We start from the raw sequence: 21,983 nt of genomic DNA on the forward strand, positions 1-21,983 counted from the left end.
GGCTCAATCTCCAGTTTCCCAGATGCTCACTCTAGGGTATGATCTCTTTGGTCTTACAAGCAATTGAATTTGGAGGAGGTTAATTTTTAGCTTGTTAGTATCAGTCCATCACTGGATTCAACTTCAGCAGTTTTCTGGAAGCTAAGCACAATATGAGATTGTGACTTCTCTCTGCCTCCTGACTGTTCTTCAGTGGTTCTTCTTTTTTCAAGGTTTTATTTTTTGTTGTTGTTGTTGTCGACCATATTTTAAAGGCTTTATTAATTTGTTATGATATTGCTTCTGTTTTATGTTTTGGTTTTTTGGCCATGAGGCAGGTGGGATCTTAGTTCCCCAACCAAGGATAGAATCTGCACTCTTGCATTGTAAAGTGAAGTCTTAACCACTCACCTGCCAGGGAAAGTCCCTGTTTGTCTCTGCTTCTTCACCCTAATCTGAATATTAATTTAGTACTGTTTATTGAAAAGACAATTCTTTTTCCATTGAATTGTATTGATGCTATTGTTATTAATCAAGTAACTGAATATTGGTAGATTTGTTTTTAGACTGTCAAATCTGTTCCAGTTTGGCTGTTTATCTTTAAGTCAGTATCACGCTATCTTAAATATTGTAGCTTTAAAAGTTTGATATATGGTAGTAAAAGTCTCTAATTCTGTTTTTTCCCAGTGTTGCTTTAACTAATTCAGGTTCGTTGTATTTCCATATGAATTTTAGAATCAGTTTTCCATGATTCCTCCTTCCCTCAGCACATAAACAACCTGCTGGGACTTTAGTTATTGCCTTGATCTCTAGATCAATTTAGAGAGAAGTGGCATTCTAAATATATCAAATCTTTCCATCTGTAAATATAACTGTTCTTCGTTTATATCAATCTTCTTCAATTGTTTCAGCAATGTTTTATATATTGTCGTTTTTTGTTAGATTAATTCCTAATTTGTGTGTGTATATAGGCGCACATGTGTATTTTGGTATTATTCTCTGCCCTTTTGATATGTCCAGTGTTCTTTACTTATTTCCCTCAGTGTTCTTTGAACACTTACTTTCTTGCACAAAAAGTTGTTTCAAAAATCACTTAGTACTTTCCTGTCCTAGATTTGGAATCAGCTGTTTTGCAAGGAATCTTAGATCCTGCTGGTGGAAAATGGTATTTAGAGACCAAAAGCGGGGTGCTTGGTGTGCTTATTACTGCTTGGATGTAATCACTTTTAGCTTCTTTCAGCAAAATTCACACTGATTCCTCCATTAATTCTAATCTAGTAATCCAGTGTTATAAACTCTGCCTTCCCCTATTCCATATTTGTATCTTCCCCCTCCCCATAATGTAAATGTATTTATTTGCTTTATTCTGTAGTATATACAAAATAATTTCAGAATTAGTACAATAATACAATTACTAACAACAAACCTACTAAGTAAAGTTTAAGATTTCTTTGCTGTTCTTTGTTTCCTAAGATCATATTCTGCTAAGGAATACAGAGTTCAAAAGTAAAATAGCTCAATATATACCTAAATTATTTTTGCTTCTCTGTTAGGTTACCATTCAGTGCAGTTGGAATCATTTGTTTCATTTTATATTTATATTGTTTTTGTGTCATGACAAATACTTTCATACTGTATACAGAATATTAAGCATGTTGATAACCTTGAGTAGTTTAGTTTACAACCACAGAGTAAAGGTGGTAGAGTTGATAACACCTTGTCAGACATTTTTTCTATGTTTAAATAAGTAAGGAAGGGATGTTATTGCTACAAAGGATGGAGTCATGAAGATGTAAGTTATTGCTTATCCAACAAAGCTGACTCATTTCACAGAAGTTTTTTGCAAACTTTATGGTAGGATATGCTGATATCCTGGAAGATCAGAGACAAAAATAGATAAACATTTCTTTCCATAGAACCAGTAGAAATACTTTATTAAGATAGTAAGCGCTTCCCCAATGGCTCAGTGGGTAAAGAATCTGTCTGCAATACAGGAGACACGGAAGACCTGGGTTTGATCCCTGGATTGGGAAGATCCCCTGGAGGAGAAAATGGCAACCTGAAAAACCCCACAGAGGAGCCTGGCAGGCTCCAGTGCACAGGTTGTTAAAAAATCGAACATGACTGAGCGACTAAGTACACAAGCACACAAAGCTTGTTAATAGCAATTATATGTCACTGAAGCATTAATTTTTGTGTAAGCCAAAATTGTATTACAAATTCAAATTGATGTATGTTTCAATAACTGACGGTTTAATTGGGCAGCGTATCAGTACATGGTACAGAAAGAGATTGAAGCTCCAAGAAACCTACCTGACTTATAAAAGTGCAGTCCCACCAGCCTCATAAAGCCAATGCCAAGCTAAGGGTCTACCTAAACAGTGGGACTGCCCAGGTAACATCAGCTAGATGATGTTGTGTGGCTGTTGCATTTTTTGTTGCATCCAGCATTTTTATGATTGACATCTGGATAGTTGAATCCTTAAACCTATACAAAGGAGTAGCCAAACCCATGGAGGTCAGGAATCATTTTGGAATCACTTGTATAGTGTTTAAAGTAATACTGTAGCTAATACAACAGTGCAGCAGTCAAGAGGTAGGATCATTGCTTTAAGCTCAAACCTTATATGTTAACTCTAATTAAAACTCTTGGAACAAGCCTTAAACATGATCTGTTTGATACTAATACTAACTATAAGTTATAATTAACTAGTCAGTATTTTTAAATTATGAAAAGAAATCAGTTAGATTGTGCTCAGATCTCAAGTAGTATAAATCAACTATTTGAAAAGCGAGGTTGAAAAATGAAGCTGTTTATTGCTGAAATTCCTTTGTTTTTGATTCTTGAGTACATGACTAAAAGATTTAGCCCTTACCAAGCCAAAATAGATTAAAAATTATGTAGTGGATGAGGACAGTTTAACAGTGCAAGATTTTTTTTTATTGAATTTATTTTCACAATTAAAGAATTTCTTATTCTTTGTCAGAGTGCAGAATACTTTTCTGTAATCCTTTTTGAAGCAGTTCACGTGTATATTTCCTCCTCTAATTCTTACATTTCAACCTATAAAGAGAATTACAGATTTTTATTTTCCACTTAAAATTATAAATAAAAATATTTATTGTAATTTAAGGTATGATTAAGACAAATCCTTTTTTTTTTTAATTTTAATTTTATATGGTATCGTTTGGATCAGCAGTTATGTTTGTATCAGGTCTAGAAAAGCACCCTGTGTTATTGGAGAAACAATGAGAAGCACTTTCACATACATTTGAATTCATTCACTGTTAACATTTTAGGAGAAAACCTTGCTCTTTGTTATAATTTATAATTGAGCTTTCTTATCCATACTTTACAGAGGATGTAATTGAGTTTTAGCAAACTGAGTGACTATTGCTATTAAGAGAAATGAATTTCTAAGAGATGACAACATAGTTGAATTTAGTAATGAAATAAATGTGGGTGAACAGTCTAAGGAAAATTTTCAAATTGTGTATTATAAAGTTTAAATATTTTCTTACTGGTTTTTGCATAGAGATTGGTAGCTTTATAAATTTTGGTTATATATTTCTTCTGTCAATCATACTGAAATCTCTAATAAACTAATTAATTTAATAAACTAACATTTTTTAAAATTGCATCTCAACAACAAACACGCATTTTTAAAGACTTTCAATCTTTTCATATTTTCTTGCATGTAAGTTCATTTACAAATATATGTTTATGTTAATTTCATAGGGGATGGTGAGTTTTGGTAGAAAAAGAGAAATAAATTGACTCAAACTTTCTATAGGGGTCGTAGAGATATCTAATAGTCTAAGGCAGAGCTAAAATAAAGGCTTGTTTCCATCATGATCTTTGTCATTCTGTATATTGCTTAAATTTACCCTGCTTGACTTGAAAGATGCAACGATTTCTTCTAGTTTGACTAGCTTAGTAGTAGTGATATCAAATTGTTTTACTTTTAATCCAGTGCTGTTTTCTTCAAACTGAAACATGGACTTATTAATATATTTAATATATATGCAGAAACATGATAGAGTACTAAAACTGGACTATTATATTATTTAATCAAATCCAAAGTTAGCTTTCAGAAAGGCTGATAATGATTTTAAAATTTGTTATTTTATTTGATCTCCTGTACCACTTTTTATAAATACTTGGCTGCTCAAGTCAAAGAAGTAAAAACAAAAATGGAGTGCTCCTTTTAAACAGTATTGTCAATAAAAATACTAACAGTGATGTCTCCAGAGAGTTTTGAAATATTAGTTATGAATCAGTTCAGTTCAGTCCCTTCGTCTTGTCTGACTCATTGTGACCCCATGGACTGCAGCACGCCAGCCTTCCCTATCCATCACCAACTCCTGGAGCTTGCTCAAACTCATGTCCATCGAGTCAGTGATGCCATTCAACCATCTCATTCTTTCCCCTTCTTCTCCTGCCTTCAATCTTTCCCAGCATCAGAGTCTTTTCCAATGAGTTTGTTCTTCGCATCAGGTAGCCAAAGTATTGGAGTTTCAGCTTCAGCATCAGTCATTCCAGTGAATACTCAGGACTGATTTCCTTTAGGATGGACTGGTTGGATCTCCTTGCAGTCCAAGGGACTCTCAAGAGTCTTCTCCAGCACCACAGTTCAAAAGCATCAATTCTTCGGCATTCAGCTTTCTTTGTGGTACGACTGTCACGTCTGTACATGACTATTGGAAAAACAATAGCTTTGAATATACAGACCTTTGTAAAGTAATGTCTCTGCTTTTTAATATGCTGTCTAGATTGGTTATAGCTTATCTTCCCAGGAGCAAGTGTCTTTTAATTTCATGGCTGCAGTCACCATCTGCAGTGATTTTGGAGCCTAAGAAAATAAAGTCTGTCGCTGTTGCCATTGTTCCCCCCATCTATTTGCCATGAGGTGATGGGACTGGATGCAATAATTGTAGTTTTTGAATGTTGAGTTTTAACCCAGCTGTTTCACTCTCACTTGCATCAACAGGTGCTTTAGTTCCTCTTTGCTTTCTGCCATAAGGGTGGTGTCATCTGCATATCTGAGGTTATTGAACTAGTTATGAATAGTTTTGCTGAAATTCATGTGAAAGAAGACAAACTGTAGTTAATTTTTATAGTCAACTCAAATGTAGTGTTTTTAGTTTTGGCAGAACATTTTCTTGCTGGTGCTTTCCCTCTTTTCCTTTAAGCCGCAGGTGAAGCTTTTTAGGACTTTGCTGTTGACAATTCATGATGTTACTGTTTTATAAGGTCTTATGCCATGTGTGCCTTCCTTCTAATTTGGCTGTTGGTAAAAATGTTTAGTATCAATAGTTTGTTTTCTGGCACACCATTACATTGTGAGAAAAGCTTAGTAGCAACTTTGAGTGGGTATGTCTTACTCATCACGTTTAGCAAAGGTACCATACACTATGAATTTTTTTTTCCAGTGCACCCGTGTGATGTGGACACCTCCTCTCCGTGAAAGCTTCTCATATCCATTCCTTGTACTTCAGATGTTGCTTGTGACTCATATTCTCAGGTAACTTTGACTTATCTTTAGAGGTTGTTGTTTGTTTTGCATTGAATAACTTAAGCTGGAATTTTTTAAACTTCTATTATGAAAACAATGTAATAAAATAATTAAGATAATGCTGTTGCTAGGTTGCTTTCATAAAGGTATTTTAAGAATATAACTTCAAAATGTATCACTACCCAAAACATTTTCTTAATCTGCCTTTTAGTTTTCTTTCCTTTAATTAGTGGTCCACAGATACTGCTGGAGGAGCCACAAATCTTCTTCCACTTCTTCTGCCATCTCCACTTTCCCAAGTCATTCTCTGCCACCACAATAGCCTTCCAAAAATAGAAAGAAGTGGGAAAGCTGGTGGCAGTAGAGTGTATCCTACACAAAAGCAGTTCATAGAACAGGTGTGGTCAGGAACTGTCATATGTTTAGTTCTTCTTTCTACATTTGTTTAGAATCCCTGAGAACTGTATAGCAGGGGTGGGAAGAAACCTTCTGAGTAGATAAAGATATGCTAGGAGAATTCCTGCTAGAAACTCAGGATTGGATTGGGCTCATCCTGTTTCTCTGGCCTTCAGTTAGAGACCTAATAGAGATACAGGCACCACACTGGTAGAAAGAGGATTTAAAGGAGAATAGTTCTCTCCCCTTCTATTGACAGATACAGAATTTAGATGGATGCTGCCTTGTTTCAGAGGGTGACGATAAAAGAAAATGGAGTGTAGGAAACGATAGAACATAGCATGATGAAAATCTGAAGATGACTCAAGACTAGTCTAACTCTGATCAATGCAGAATTCAGGAGAACTGGTTGAACTCTGTTACATCAAACCCTTTGGGTGATCCATTTCCCCGTGATGAGCTTAGCAGGAATAGAACCATTATATGGCTTTGTCGCTTAGGTAGTGTTTTTAGACCGGCCTTTCACAGAATATGGGATGGGTGGCAGCTTTTGTATTAGCTTTTTTTTTTTTTTTTTTTTGAGTTAAGGAAGTGTCTTTATTTTAACTTTTAGGCATGCTATTTAAAAAGTGGTTACAGCAAATCATGTTCACCCTTGGCTATTGGATATCTCTGGATAGTATTTCAGTTTAAAATTTTTTTTTTTGTAATTAATTTATTTTTTATTGGAGGCAAATTATTTTACAATATTATATTGGTTGGTTTTGCCATACATTGACATGAATTCGCCCCAGGTTTACATAAGTTCCCCCTCCTGAACCCCCCTCCCACCTCCTTCCTCCCTTTATCCTCCCTCTGGGTCATCCCCGCATGCCAGCCCCGAGCATCCTATAACATGCATTGGCCCTGAACTAGTGATTCATTTCACATATGACAACATACGTGTTTCAATGCCATTCTCCCAAATCATCCCACCCTCACCCTCTCCCACAGAGTCCCAAAGACTGTTCTATACATCTGTGTCTCTTTTGCTGTCTCGTATACAGGGTTATCATTTGCATCTTTCTCAATTCCATATATATGCGTTAGTATACTGTATTGGTGTTTTTCTTTCTGGCTTACTTCACTCTGTATAATAGGCTCCAGTTTCATCCACCTCATTAGAACTGATTCAAATGTATTCTTTTTAATGGCTGAATAATACTCCATTGTGTATATGTACCAAAGCTTTCTTATCCATTCGTCTGCAGATGGACATCTAGGTTGCTTCCATGTCCTGGCTATTATAAACAGTGCTGCAATGAACATTGGAGTACATGTGTCTCTTTCAATTCTGGTTTTCTTGGTGTGTATGCCCAGGAGTGCGATTGCTGGATCATATGGCAGTTCTATTTCCAGTTTTTTGAGGAATCTCCACACTGTTCTCCATAGTGGCTGTACTAGTTTGCATTCCCACCAACAGTGTAAGAGGGTTCCTTTCTCTCCACATCCTCTCCAGCATTTATTGCATGTAGACTTTTGGGTAGCAGCCATTCTGACTGGTGTGAAATGGTATCTCATTGTGGTTTTGATTTGCATTTCTCTGATGCAACTCCAGCCTGATTGCTCTGCCTTAAATTCCTCTTTTATTATGGAAATTAGAGCTGCTTTAGCATCTTCAAGTAAGCTGAACTCTGAATTCATCACCTTTAGTTCTGGCGCACTGTAATAGACGTTTCCTTCTCAAACACTTTGGGAAGAAGTGATGTCCTATATGAACACCTGATTCTCCACTGCACGCACTGTGTCTCCACAACCAGTGCACACAGTAGTTCAGTTCAGTTTGGTTCAGTTCAGTCGCTCAGTCGTGTCCGACTCTCCACGACCCCATGAATCACAGCACACAGTAGTATAGTAGCACACAGTAGACTGCCCATCAAGTCTCTATTTTCTGCTCTTCACCTACCTCTCTGCTTCTGTCTTAAATCCAGTGCTGGCAAACTTTTTTCCTCTCATTCCCTCGCTAATATGCTCTGATTGTCCACAGCTGCTCAGATCAGAGATCCAAATGTCCCCTGCCTTTGCCTCCTCTTCTCTTTTCTGTGTCCTATTCATGCAGGACCCAGCTTTTATCTCATCTCCTCCAGGAAACCTGCTCAGGCCATATCCCAAACACTTGCTTGCTTGTCTACAGAAAACTTATTGCTTAGAATCTGCTCCTTCTGTGATTTTTTTCATAGACATCATCTGTCTCTCCAAATTACTCTATTGAATGCAGCTTTACATGTTTGGTTGTGAATTCACCAAAATATAGTTTGAAAAAACTCAGTGGATACACTGACTCTGATTTCCCCTTCTCTCCTTTGGAAACTTTGTTTTTTACTGTAATTGCTGCTGTTTAGTCGCTGAGTCTTTCTGACTCTTTTGCAAATCCATGAACTGTAGTCACCAAGCTTTTCTGTCCATGGAATTTCCCAGGCAAGAATACTGGAGTGGGTTGCCATTTCCTTCTTCAGGGTATCTTCCCAACCCGGAGACTGAACCCGTGTCTCCTTCATTGGCAGGTAGATTCTTTCCCATTGAGCCACCTGGGAAGCCCTTGTTACAGTTATACTGGGTATTTACTTTTCATAGGAAATTGTTGTAATTGGGTGCCAGCGGGCATAATTTTTAATCCATTGGCTCATTTTATATGTTATAACCAGATTGTGTTTAGAGATTCTAATTTGTAGTGGTTTGGAGCCAGGCTACAATGTTTTCTGGTTGTGTGTGTCTGTTAATCACTCAGTCGTGTCTGACTCTTTGTGACCCCATGGACTATAGAGCCTGCCAGGCTCCTCTGTCCGTGGAATTCTCCAAGCAATAATACTGGACTGGGCTGCCATTTCTCCAGGGGATCTTTTCTGGTTAAACTTATTTTATCTTTTTAAGGGCTACGAAACTTTACAGAGGAAGCTTGATTGCACTCTGCATTTCCAATGTATTTTTTATGCTTCCCTGGCAGTTTGCTCAGTTTGTACTTCTTACTCAGGTAAGGTGCTTATATTTTTAAACTGAATTAAGTTTAGTATATTTGATTATAAGAACTTAATTATCTAGAATTATAGAACTGATATGTTACATGATTCTAAGTCCTAAAATGTTTTTTTCAGTTGATATTTTGAAAGAAATTTCAAGATAGGGCAATAAGTAAGATTTCTTTATTAATGGGTGTTGAGAAGGGGGAGTAGAATATGTGCTCATTTTTCCCTATACCCACTGCTTCGATTCTCATACTGGCCTTATTCCTATTCATATAAAGCAACTTGAGTTGTTTTTTGATGTCCTTTGAAATGTCTTGCTTGAGCAATGAAGTCAAGCCTGGATTTGAGACCTAACTCTGTTCAGTAGCTTCTTAGTTGGACAGACAGCCTAACTTTTCATAGTTTCAGTTTTCTCATATATGAAGTAGAGAAAATGAAATAACCTACTGTATTGGGTTGTGATTAGGATCAGATGGGGTCATGTATGTATTATAAGATTCCTAATGCATTACCACTACTTAACAGGATGTCAGGTTAGCTGTTTCTATCATTTTTTTTTAAAGAGAAGCTTTGAAAAAGTGAAAGTGTTATTTGCTCAGTCGTGTCTAACTCTTTGCGACACCATGACTGTAGCCTGCTGGGCTCCTCTGTCCATGGAATTCCAGGCAAAAATAGTGGAGTGCATAGCTATTTCCTTCTCCAGAGAATCTTTACAACTCAAGCATTGGACCTGAGTCTCCTGCATTGTAGGTGGCTCTATTTGTACTTAATTCTTTGTTTGATCTTACGTTTTAGACTCCCTTGTCTTCTTTAGTTTGACGACATTTTAAATGTTTCTGGTTTAAAATGTCCCTGAGGGTCACTCCTTAAAACCCAGTAGGCCTGTTGTGTATTACTTAACCCCTGGAATGGAAAGGGAGAGTTCCTACCCTCCAGTTAGTGGAGATGGCCAGCTTTATGTTTTTTATCTGGAGGGGGTGGGGAATGGGGGGAGTTGCATGGAGTGAGTGGAGGTAGTGATATGCTTCTCTGTGGGGCTTACCCTGAATAACAACACACTTGCCCACAGTTGTTGTGTCATATTAGTCACTCTTCAGCAATGATGTGTTCTCCATTGAGAAATCTGGGTAAAGGAAACATTGTTTTCTTGCTTTTAGGAAAATTTATTGTAGATTACTTGGAGATTAAAAACTTGATGAATAGAACTTAAGATGTATGTTTATAGGTATCCAGCTATTTTGCTGTTTGTTTAAAATGTATTTATGTAGTAAAAGAAGCATGGAATCTAATTTAAATTTGAAGAAAGATGGAAAGACACTGTTTGAATACGTATTTTACTAAAAAAGTGAAAGTGAAAATTGCTTGATTGTCTTCGACTCTTTGCAACCCCAGACTATATAGTCCATGGAATTCTCCAGGCCAGAATACTGGACTGGGTAGCCTTTCCCTTCTCCAGGGAATCTTCCCAAAACAGGGATTGAACCCAGGTCTCCCACCTTGCGGGCAGATTCTTTACCAGCTGAGCCATTTTACTAAGAGGTACACTATTTAATTAATTTATTCATATAATCAATTCATATGAATAACTCCAGTACTCTTAGAATTCTTGGAAAATGCATTCACAGTTTTCTTCAAAACTGTTAAAAAAGTTAATACCTTTGTAATACCAGTACTTCTAGCTTGAAATTTGATAAATTTGATTATAGCCAACACTGGAATATTTGTACAGGTATGAAGGAGAACACTAATGGAGACACTTTTTAAGTGTGACTAACAAGCAGAACTTAATATATTTTTACATACACATGCATTAAATAATTATTTTTTAGCTTTTAATGTTATCTTTCCCAATTATGTATTAATTGTCACATTATAATTGCATTTTCATATTGTTTGAACAAGGCACTTTGTAATTGTACATGTCGGCAGTAGAGTCATTCTGACATTAAAAGAAGTATTGTTTTGGATAATCTGCAAAGCAAGTAATTTACATGGTTAATTGAGAGAGAAGTGAATGGAAGAGAATAGTCAACTGATATTTGCTATATTAATGTATTCCCCGTGTTTAATAATAAATTAGCAGGTAAGAGGGAAACTAAAAAACTTTCTATATAAATATAAATTTGAGGCAAAATAAAGATAATTCCTTTCTTAATTTTTTAATCTATTCATTATATATGTATTAAATTTTCACATAACTTTTTAAATTTCAGATTGCATCATTATTTGCACTCTATGTTGTGGGATACATTGACATAAGCAAGTTACGGAAGATCATTTATATGCACATGGTAATGATTTTTAAATTTGTTTTTTCCCATATATCTTGACCTTAAAAGAAGCTCCTGATTAATATTTGATTTATTCATAGCTAAAACTAGTTTTAACATAGTTCCATAACTAAAACAAGTGTTACTCAAAAACTGTGATATAATTAACAGATCTTGTTTTAAATAGGCCACCCTGAAAATTTTATTTTGGGTCATATTACCTGATTTGAGTTTGTGCCCAACGTATACATTATCAGTAAGAAATATAATTCATGAAAAAGACCATAGAATGGTATACTATCCAGCAACCTTCTGTTAAAATAAAATGGAAAATCCGTTTATTGAGCACCAGCTATTGAGACACATGGGACACATCAGTGAATAGAACTGCAAAGATCCCAGCATGTGTGTGGATTACATCCTAGTAGAGTAGAGGAAGGAGAGAAGACAGAAGATAAATAATAAACATAGTAAATCGGTAAATTATATAGTATTTTAGAAGGTGGTATGGACTATAGAAAAGGATAAGCCATGATACCCCGGGGAGGTCAAGAGGGCCAGCTGTCAGTGGATGGGAGATTGAGATGCCAAGTGAGGTGGTCAGGAGAGGTCTTACTGAGAAGAGGGGAGGGTGGCGGAGCAAAGACTGGAAAGAGGTGAGGGAGTCAGTTAAGCAGATGTCTTGGAGAAGAATATTCCAGGTTGATGAAATAGAGCAAAGGTCTTAAGCCTGGATGGTTGATTTTGAAGAATACTGATTTTTTTAAAAAAACATTTGCCTTCTCCATCACTAATTCTTACAATTTTGTTTTCTTTTTCCTACAATTTTAATATAAGTACAATATGCCATGGGTTTGTGCCAGTCTTAGCCTATCAATAACTGATTTTGTGGTTTGACAGGTACTTGTGGTTCTTATTATCATTATAAGATGCCTTTTGGCGATAATTACCAGGAAATTTTGAAAAAATAATCAGGGTTTATTACTTACAGGACCTGGAGATTACACAGCACATATGGGACCATGCAGTTAGGTCATGGGGACAAGGGGAGGTATAGGAGAGGTAGGGAGCAAGCTGCATCTGGGATTCTGCCTTTGCTGGCATCTGATGCTAAAGCTGAAACTGCAATACTTTGGCCACCTCATGCGACGAGTTGGCTCACTGGAAAAGACTCTGATGCTGGGAAAAGTTGGGGGCGGGAGGAGAAGGGGATGACAGAGAATGAGATGGCTGGATGGCATCACCGACTCGATAGACATGAGTTTGAGTGAACTCCAGGAGTTGGTGATGGACAGGGAGGCCTGGCGTGCTGTGATTCATGGGGTCGCGCAGAGTTGGACACGACTGAGCGACTGAACTGAACTGAGGATGAGGGAGGGCATAGGGTTTTGAGGGGTCATTCTTTTTGGTGGATTTAAAACATAAGAGTGGGAATTTAAATCACAGGAAGGGAAAAGACTGGCCCAAAGGTCAGGTATTGAAATTAACCAAGATCTCTAAAACAAAGGAGCCTCAGTGACCTGACTTTATCTAGTCCTGTGGCTAACAGTATGTTTATTCAAGAGATAGCCATATTTGAAGTGGATTGCAATAAAAGCTTAAGTCAGGCACTTGTATTACTAAAAAGGAAAAAAATCCCAACTGTCAGGGTTTATACTACAGCCATATATTTTTTTGTTCTCTAATAATTGGTACATATAAAAGGACATTTATAAGATAAATTATGAACAGAGTTATAAAATGAACAATCATGAGCCTACCCTCCAGCTGAAAACTGGAACCATCATTACTTTGAAGCCCTTGTGTCCTGAGTATAGCTGCCTCACTTCTCTTGGAGATAACCATGAGCCTGACTTTTCAAATTATAATTGTTTTCCTTTATGACTTTACCATATACATATACTTATGCATAGATAATAGATTTTTATAATTAAGTTTTTGTATTTTTTTGAGGTTTATAAAATGGTTTCCTTTTTGTGTGAAATATGTTTTCACTCAGATTTCTGAAATTTGTATGTTACTGGAGTTCAGGCATTTTCTTTGCTTTATGTTTCTTATTGTATAAATTAAGCACAATTTATTTATCCATGTTCTTGTTGAAAGATGTTTAGATTTTTTTCCTCTCTTTTTCCTTTTATGAATTTTTCAACATACCTCCTGGGACATAAATATAGGGTTTCTCTAAGCTATTTACCTTGTAGTAGAATTTTTAGGTGGTAAATTAAATACATGTTCAGTTTCACAATTTAATATTACATTGCTTTTCAAAAGTGATTAGACTACTTTGAACAATAACATGAAACAGTCCTTGTTATTCTGTATCTGCTTTTCTTTTTTAATTTTGTCAATCTGGAGAATATAAAATGGTATCTTATGACCTTAATTTACATTTTTCTCTGGTTTTCAGTAAAGTTGAACGTGTTTTGGTATGTTTATAGGCCCTTTGTCTTTTCTGTGTCATTCCTATTCAAAATTTTCATCAATTTCTCTCTTATGTCCAAGGAAAAAAGTCATTTGTTTTATTCACTGCAGTGTAATCCACTACTTTCATTATTTATTTTGATGCTTGAATTGTTCCTGATTTGACCAGCTACTTTCTGCTGGCTTCTTTGTCCTTTGTTCTCATTATGCTTTGAGTACTTTTTCAAAGAAATCAGTGAAGGCTCAGTTTCATCAAATGCTTTTCTACATCTGTCTAGAGATCCTGTGTATATTTCCCTCTTTAATTTGTTACTATGAAGAAGAATTACATTGACTGATTTTCTGCATTAAGCAACCTTGCTTTTCTGAGCTAAGCAAAACACTATATTCCTGGATTCATTTACTATTATTTTGTTAGAATTTCAAATCTGTGCATGAATGGGATTGGACAGTACTTATCCTTTTTCACACTTGATTTTTTTCCCCCAAAGTGTTTAATATGTTTTTTCTTTTTTATATTGCAGTAAAAATTAGAATAATTGTTAAGCCCTTAGTCTGTCATTACATAAGCAGCTATGCCTGAGGACGTTGACTTAAAGTTATAGTTTTAAAAGTTCTAACATGACACGGGTTTAGTAGAATTTATCTTGGGTAAATGATATATGCTTTATCATGTCACTTACTAACTATGGAATCAGTTACATACTATGGACTATCTTCACTTTATAAACGCCTAAATCTTGATAGTTACATAAGAGAAAAAATATGAAATTGCCTCCAAAATGAATTTTTTTCCATTTTTTATTATGATAAAATAATATCATACACATAAACTTTACCATCTTAATTGTTTTAAGTGTACACATCAGTGATATTAAGTACATTCTTATTGTTGTGCAAACATCACCACCATCTATTTCCACAACTCTTTTAATCTTGCAAAAATGAAGCTCTATACCCTATAAAGTTATAAATCCCTATACTGCTTCCCCTCCTGCCCACCCCAGTGCCCTGGAAACCCTCTTTCTGCTTCCTATGTCTATACTTTTAACTACTCCAGGTACCCCATATAAGTGGAATCATGTGGTATTTGTCTTTTCCTGAATGGGTTATTTCACCTGGGATAAATGTTCTCAGGGTCCATCCATGCTGATCAAATGGCAGGGACTTCCTTCTTTTTTATGGCGGAGTTTTGGTCTATTGTGTATATGCCACATTTTCCATATCCATTCATCCGTCAATGGAAACTTAGACTATTTCCATGTCTGGGCTATTGTGAATAGTGCTGCAGTGAACATGGGAGTGCACATATCTCTTGGAGATCCTGTTTTTGTTTCCTTTGGGTATATGCCAGGGGTGGATTTTCTGGGTCATATGATAGTTCTATTTTTAATTTCTTAAGGAACTTCCATACTGTCCTCCATAGTGTACCAACTTACTGATACATTCCCACCAATAGTGGGGAAAAGGGCTTTTATTCTCCACATCCTCACCAATACTTATCCCTTGGCTTTCTGATAATGGTCTTTCTAACAGGTGTGAGATTATGAGGTAATGTCTGATTGTGGTTTTGATTTGCATTTACTAATGATTAGTGATATTGAACACCTTTTCCTTTGATATTATAACAGCATTTGATAAAGTCAACATCTGTTTCTGATTTTTAAGATCTTAATTAAATGAAAATAGATGGATGTTTCATTGAACTTTTGATACATAAATGTACTTGAAGCCAAAAACTAGTATCATGCAACATGATGAATCACTAAAACTATTCCCATTAATGCCAGAAATTTAAAAAAATATGTCTTCTGCCACTCTTAACATTGTTGCATAAATATTAACTAATACAACTGACTAAAAAATGAGTCTCAAATAGAAAAGGAAGATATAAAAGTATCATTGTAATTGATATGCTTCTGAATACTTAAAAAAACCCAAATTAATAAAGTAATTACTACTAGAAACAATGGAAGCTTATATTCATTTATTCATACTTAACATAATTTTTCTAAATATAAAAAATCTGAAAATATGAAAAGATTTCTGATATAATAGCAACACAGATAATATACTTTGAAATAAACTTAATAGGCAGGATCTAAATGAAAACTTTACACCCTTGATATATGTAAAAGAAGACTTAAAGAAATGGAAACAATGTGTACTATTTTCAAATCTAAAAATTTGATAGTGGGCAGATGTAGCTAAAATATAGTGTAATGTACATTATGGAATAAAGCAATTTTAATACAAATGTCATTTTTTCAAATTTAGGCTGATTATAAAATTCTTATGTAAATTTTATGTATGTGGATCAGAAATAAAACTACTGAAAGAAAGCATGGATTATTTTTAAAGGCTTTTCTTATAATGGAGGTAAATTCTCAATTCTTACAGGAAATGAATGATAAACTGACTAATGTAAAAATTTAGGAAACAATTATAATAAATACCACAAACAAGGATAAAAATGAACTGGGTAAATATAATATGTTTGCTTGGTAAGGAGCTATGCTGTATAATATACGAAGGAGTGCTTAGGAAAACATGAAAACCCAATAGAAAAATGGACACTGCTGCTGCTGCTGTTGCTGCTAAGTCACTTCGGTCGTGTCCAACTCTGTGTGACCCCATAGACGGAAGCCCACCAGGCTCCCCCATCCCTGGGATTCACCAGGCAAGAACTCTGGAGTGGGTTGCCATTTCCTTCTCCAATGTGTGAAAGTGAAAAGTGAAAGTGAAGTCGCTCAGTCGTGTCCGACCTTAGCGACTCCACGGACTGCATCCTACTAGGCTCCTCCATCCATGGGATTTTCTAGGCAAGAGTACTGGAGTGGCTTGTCATTTGGCAATTCATACACACACAAAACAATGTAAGTAGTAAATAGAAGAAAAGATGCTGTATGTCTCATCCCCAAGAATGGAAAGGTGAACAGAAAAAAATGAAAAAATGAAGCAACCTTTTTTTTTTGTTTGGCAGATATTTAAAAAGACTAATGCACGATATTGGCAGGAGTGTGTATTGGCAGGAACTCTCATACCCTACTGGTGGAGAGTATGGTATTTTGTGTGGAAATTTGTCAATATTTTCTTAAATTTTAAAATGTTTGTATCCTTGACCCATGATTGTAATTTATCCCATAAATGTGTTGACATGTACTAATATATAAGATAGATACATAAGGATGTTTTCCTAGCAGTGTTTATAATAGGAAAAACAAAATTAACAGCAAGATAAAACTGGGAAGCACTTAAGTGTTCAGAGTACTGGTTGCATAAATTATAGCGTATCTCTAGAGTAGAGTACTTTTTTCAGTTATTCAACAGAATGAATTAAATTGGTTTAAGTTGATATGTAAAGCTCTTTGAAATAAACTAAGAGTAAAAGCAAGCAATAGCATAGCTTCTGGGCCAACTTTTCATTTGTGGTTTTAAAAAGCTATAAACTAGAATTTGTATATGTGAATGTAAGGATGATGCACAGGGAATTGGTGGTGGTGGTGATTTCTGGGGTTTTGAAGTGGGGCATAGAATGCGGGCTCTCTTCCTTGTTTATTCCCTTTTGAATGGTTCAGATTTTGTTTATCATGGGCATGTGCGGTTTTCAGAATAAAAATCATTTTTTTTGGTTTTCTGTATGTTAATTATATTTTTCTTGGATTTTTTTCAGATTTCTCTTGCACTTTGTTTCGTTTTGATGTTTGGAAACTCAATGTTATTAACTTCTTATTATGCTTCCTCTTTGGTAATTATTTGGGTAAGTGTTCCTTAAATAAATGTCCGGTTTTGAAACTAATGGTTTACCAGTTTATCACTCGCTTGAGATTCATGAGGGGTTATCTTTCAAGAACTGTTTCGAGTGTCTTACTAAATACATATAATGTGAAAATGTATTTAAGTTCTCACTTCCAAAGAAACACAACAAAAATTAATGCCTGAAAGAATAGTGCCTTGCTTTGTACTCTCAATCTGTCCTTTCTCTCTCATCTTTTATGCCACCTAACTTTTGACCCAGGGTTTATTTTAGAATGGTTTCGATGCTCTCCTCTTTTTCTGTTTCCTCCCCTCTTTCCAGGGTTTATTCTCTTCCTTCCCCACTTTGTCACCCCCTTTCCTTGTTTTGGCATCTCACAGCAGCCTCTCCTTGTTCCACTGTGATCAGACAGAGGCTTGAGGACTTGTTTTTTTTTTTAGGTTTTTCCCTTCATGTCTATTTGTATGACTTATTCAGATAACTTAAATCTGGTAATGATTCAGTTATATTTTTCTAGATCACTAAGAGCAGATGTAGATTATGGAGAGACAGTCTTACAGAACTAGGGTAACAGGTCATCTAACACCCGCTGCCACTTTCAATAGAATGACTTTCCAAATATAATATATCTCTCTAAATTTAAAGACTTGCAAAGGTGGTTACTCCTTTTTTTGGTCAATAGGTTTCTCTACTAAAATGTTTTGCATGCCTCAGAGGAAAGAAATTATTCCTTATTTTTAACATACACGTGCTTTAGTTTTAGACTGGTTTTTTGGAGATGAAAGCATATTGCACTGTCTTAACTGAAATATATTCTACTTCTTGAATAGTCATTTAAGTAAGTCAGATCATTTTGTCTTTCTTGATTTCTGGAACCCATTAACAAGTTTGGAATCTGCTATTTCTTTGTCCAATTTTACAAGTAAATTTTTTTTTAAGATTCTGTTTCCCAAATACCTCTTCCCAGTCTAGACCCCTATCCCTTTCAGATTGTGTGACTTGAGTATACTCCAGCACAGAAATGAGCAATTAGCATGTGGTTGATGCTCTGTTTTCAATAATGACTAAAAAACACCCCTCATTAACTGAATTGCTGTGCTTTGCTGTTACTCATAGTTCTTATAATCATGAATACTGTTTGTAATTAGGAAATGTGACAGTGGACTCAATTCTGTATTTACATGTGTACACGGGGAAGTCCTGGTATTACTCAGGGTAAAGTACATGACTGTTGGTACTTGTGTACAGGAAAGGCATTGAATGGAAGATTGCCTACCCATAAAATCTAATCTTAAGTACACTTTGCAGGAAATTCTCTTCAGCTCTGTTGAGCACCTACACTGTGTTAGGCTTCCTACTGGGTGCTTGATGCTGAGGTGTGTCTCAGGTATAGATTAAGCATTATGCATATTTCATATTTCAATATTTTGATGTATAAAAATAAATGGTGGCAACAGGTACAGAATGTAGCATGTTTTTGTATATTTAACTATAAACGCACATTTGTCTATTTTTATTCCTAATTATCACTTTGAAACCTTAATTGTAACACATTTTGTATTCTCAGATATTCAGAAACTTCTGAAAAGATTTAATTTGGGTTCATGTATTTATGTTTTGATCTCTAACTATACTTTTGCCAAGTTGGAAGTAGATTTAGATCTTTATAGATACTGTGCTTTGGAAGTTTGCAATGTATCTGGAAAGAAATCAGATTTGGTTGAGAATTATTTAGTTGGTTCATTAAAAACTCATTTATAGTTTATTCAAGGAAAATCTTATAAGATACCTACCTAAAATTCTGAAATTGTTATATATTTCTTGGTTCTTAGGTAAATCGGAGAAGGCAATGGCAAGCCACTCCAGTACTATTGCCTAGAAAATCCCATGGATGGAGCAGCCTAGTAGGATGCAGTCCGTGGAGTCGCTAAGGGTCAGACACGACTGAGCGACTTCACTTTCACTTTTCACTTTCACACATTGGAGAAGGAAATGGCAACCCACTCCAGTGTTCTTGCCTGGAGAATCCCAGGGACGGGGGAGCCTAGTGGGCTTCCGTCTATGGGGTCACACAGAGTCGGACACGACTGAAGTGACTTAGCAGCAGTAGCAGTAGGTAAATCAGAACCAGTCATAGAAGTCAATTACAGAAATTTACATGTGGAGATTTTTCTTTCAACTTTACAAAGTGACTAACTGACATAAAATATTCTGGACATAACAGGGCTTCTTGCAATCAAATGAGCTTTTATTGATTCTGTGTGAAACAATGAAAATTGTGCTGAATTTTAGATTCTTGAGGGTCATGTTATTTATAAGTATTTTTTTGGAACCTGAATTTGTGTCTGTAATTGTTAACTTTATGCTATGTTATTTTCTCCACGCAGGGTTTACTGGCAATGAAACCATATTTCCTGAAAATAAATGTATCTGAACTTAGTTTATGGGTAAGAATCAATCTATTTGAATGTATACATTCTTCCTTCTCTAAAATATATCATTGGTTTTATGTTATACTTTCAAGGAGTTGATCTATATAATGCAGGAGGTCTAACAGTTTTATAACATATTAGGGCTCAATTTTAATGTGCCAAATTACTCTTTTCGTGAAGCAAGATTAATTTTGGATAGGTAGTTAAAGAATTTCAATTTTTGTATTTTATTACCTATGCCTTTTCTGAGGAGCAGTACATGTGTAAGAAACTTTTAGTAGAAGGGGAATTTAACTGCAATTGCTGTGTAAATCTCCTGTAAAATATTAACTTTGATAAGAAGATTGTATATATTTTTCTTTCTGGTGACAGCCCTTGATTTTGAAGTAACATTCTTTATTTTAAGGTGCATGTGTTTCACCATTTTCTCTTGGCTATAGAGATAATTACTTCACATGTGATTAAAGCATTTATTTTTTTCTTCCTAGACTATGTCTGTGCATTGGTTATATGATGCGTTGGTTTAGTTTTGTTTTGCTATATTTTTCTTTTGTAGGTTATCCAAGGATGTTTTTGGTTATTTGGAACTGTCATACTAAAGTATTTGACATCTAAAATCTTTGGTATTGCAGATGATGTAAGTATATTTTTGCTTAAACTTGAAAGACTTGAACAGGCTTAGAATGAATTACTAGAGTTGCCAAATGCCACTATTTAAGCTAAATTCTAAGGTGGGGTCTATTCACCTGTTATTTTATCTATCTAATAGAAAGTAAATGTGACTAAGTATTTAGTCTATTCTTCAAAATTAATTTTTGACACAGTCTCTTATTTTATTGGTCTTTCTATATCACAAAGGTTTTAAAATTTTAAAGAAAGCTCTAGGAACTTAAGCTCCAATTTTAAGACCTATGCAGTTATTTTCCTCTGGTTTCTTTATAATCCCCTTTTGCAGCAGACAAAGACACCACCTTCAGAGCCTCTTAAATAATAAATATTATAGACTCAATCCTTTTTTTTTCTTCCAGTTTTCTGGTCAGTGCTTATGAAAGGTTTGTTTGTAAGCTTTTATAGATGATTTAATCCAAGTTAGTCTTGCGAGAGACATTTTTATTATTGTTATTGGTTTTACTTTCTTTGGTATTTGGGTAGGAGAGATAATAAAATGAGAAGAATTCTGTTTTATAATTGCGAAAGATTCACCCTATCTGTAATTTTGCTTTGTCTATTTTATTTTGATATTTTGGTGAGCACATTACTTAAATTAAAAGAGGACACTAACCAACGTGAAAAGACTAAAGTAAACCACATTTTTTTTTCTGTAATTTATTTTAATTGACTGTCTTTCTTAAAGACAGTCTTCTTAAATCTTCTTAATAGATTTAAGTTGTGGTTTTGAAACTGAGTTCTGTGAAGTTTTGGGACTTCACAGGCTCTTTGGTGAGGTCCATCTACTTCCCAATCTCCTTGTCGATTCTCTTCATCCAGGATAGTCTAGCTTTAATCTCTTACATAGTGGACATCTATACAGGTTTTCATAAGAACAACAGAATTGTTTCCTTAAAAAAGATTGAGAACCACTGGACTATTAAAGGGGTAGTCTACAACCTGTGGAAAGATATTTTAAAAGTTTAAAAGCATAGCCTAAAATGCATTTATTCAGTCATTCAGTGTACCTGCTCTGGGCCTGGCAGTAGAATGCATCCTAGAGATACAAAACTGAGTAAGACACAATCCAGTGGGACATAGGGATAATTTCCAGCAACTATAAAACAGTGTAATAGAAGCCGTGATAAAAAGAGTGGAACTTCCATGGCAGTCCAAACTCCAGGCTTTCACTGCAGGGGGCATGGGTTCAATCCCTGGTTGGAGAACTAAAGATCCTGCATGCTGTGTGACGTGGCCAAAAATAAATAAATAAAAATTTAAAAACTGCAAAATGTATTTTTAAAACTTCGTTAAAAAAAAAAAAAGGTACAGAGTGCTGCACGAATACACAGGAGGAGTCAAGGAAGGCTCCTAGAAGTCAGCTGTGAAGATGAACGCTAAAAGGTGATTGAGTCAGCCAGGATACAGAGAATGAGCAGGAAGAAATGGGAACTAGCCGGAATATGACTACTCACCAGGGGAAGACAATCCAGTGAAACTGTTAATTCACGTTAAAGTGACTGTTGTCATTTCTGTCACAGCCTGGTGTTGAACCAGGGTAA

The 21,983-nt window shown here is 35.4% G+C and overlaps 1 protein-coding gene across 1 annotated transcript in view; it reads left to right on the top strand.

The window, feature by feature from the left end:
* DPY19L1 (dpy-19 like C-mannosyltransferase 1) overlaps positions 1-21,983 on the top strand; it is a 100,639-nt gene that overhangs the window by 44,886 nt on the left and 33,770 nt on the right. The window contains exons 8-13 of the mRNA XM_055420890.2: positions 5,413-5,504; positions 8,802-8,901; positions 11,107-11,184; positions 17,258-17,344; positions 19,729-19,788; positions 20,330-20,410. Of these exons, the coding sequence (XP_055276865.2) occupies positions 5,413-5,504; positions 8,802-8,901; positions 11,107-11,184; positions 17,258-17,344; positions 19,729-19,788; positions 20,330-20,410 (498 nt within the window). The remainder of the gene's footprint in view (positions 1-5,412; positions 5,505-8,801; positions 8,902-11,106; positions 11,185-17,257; positions 17,345-19,728; positions 19,789-20,329; positions 20,411-21,983) is intronic.

Source organism: Moschus berezovskii, chromosome 3, assembly GCF_049115385.1.
Source record: "Moschus berezovskii isolate FMDL1 chromosome 3, NW_MosBer_1.0, whole genome shotgun sequence".
Taxonomy (NCBI): domain Eukaryota; kingdom Metazoa; phylum Chordata; class Mammalia; order Artiodactyla; family Moschidae; genus Moschus; species Moschus berezovskii.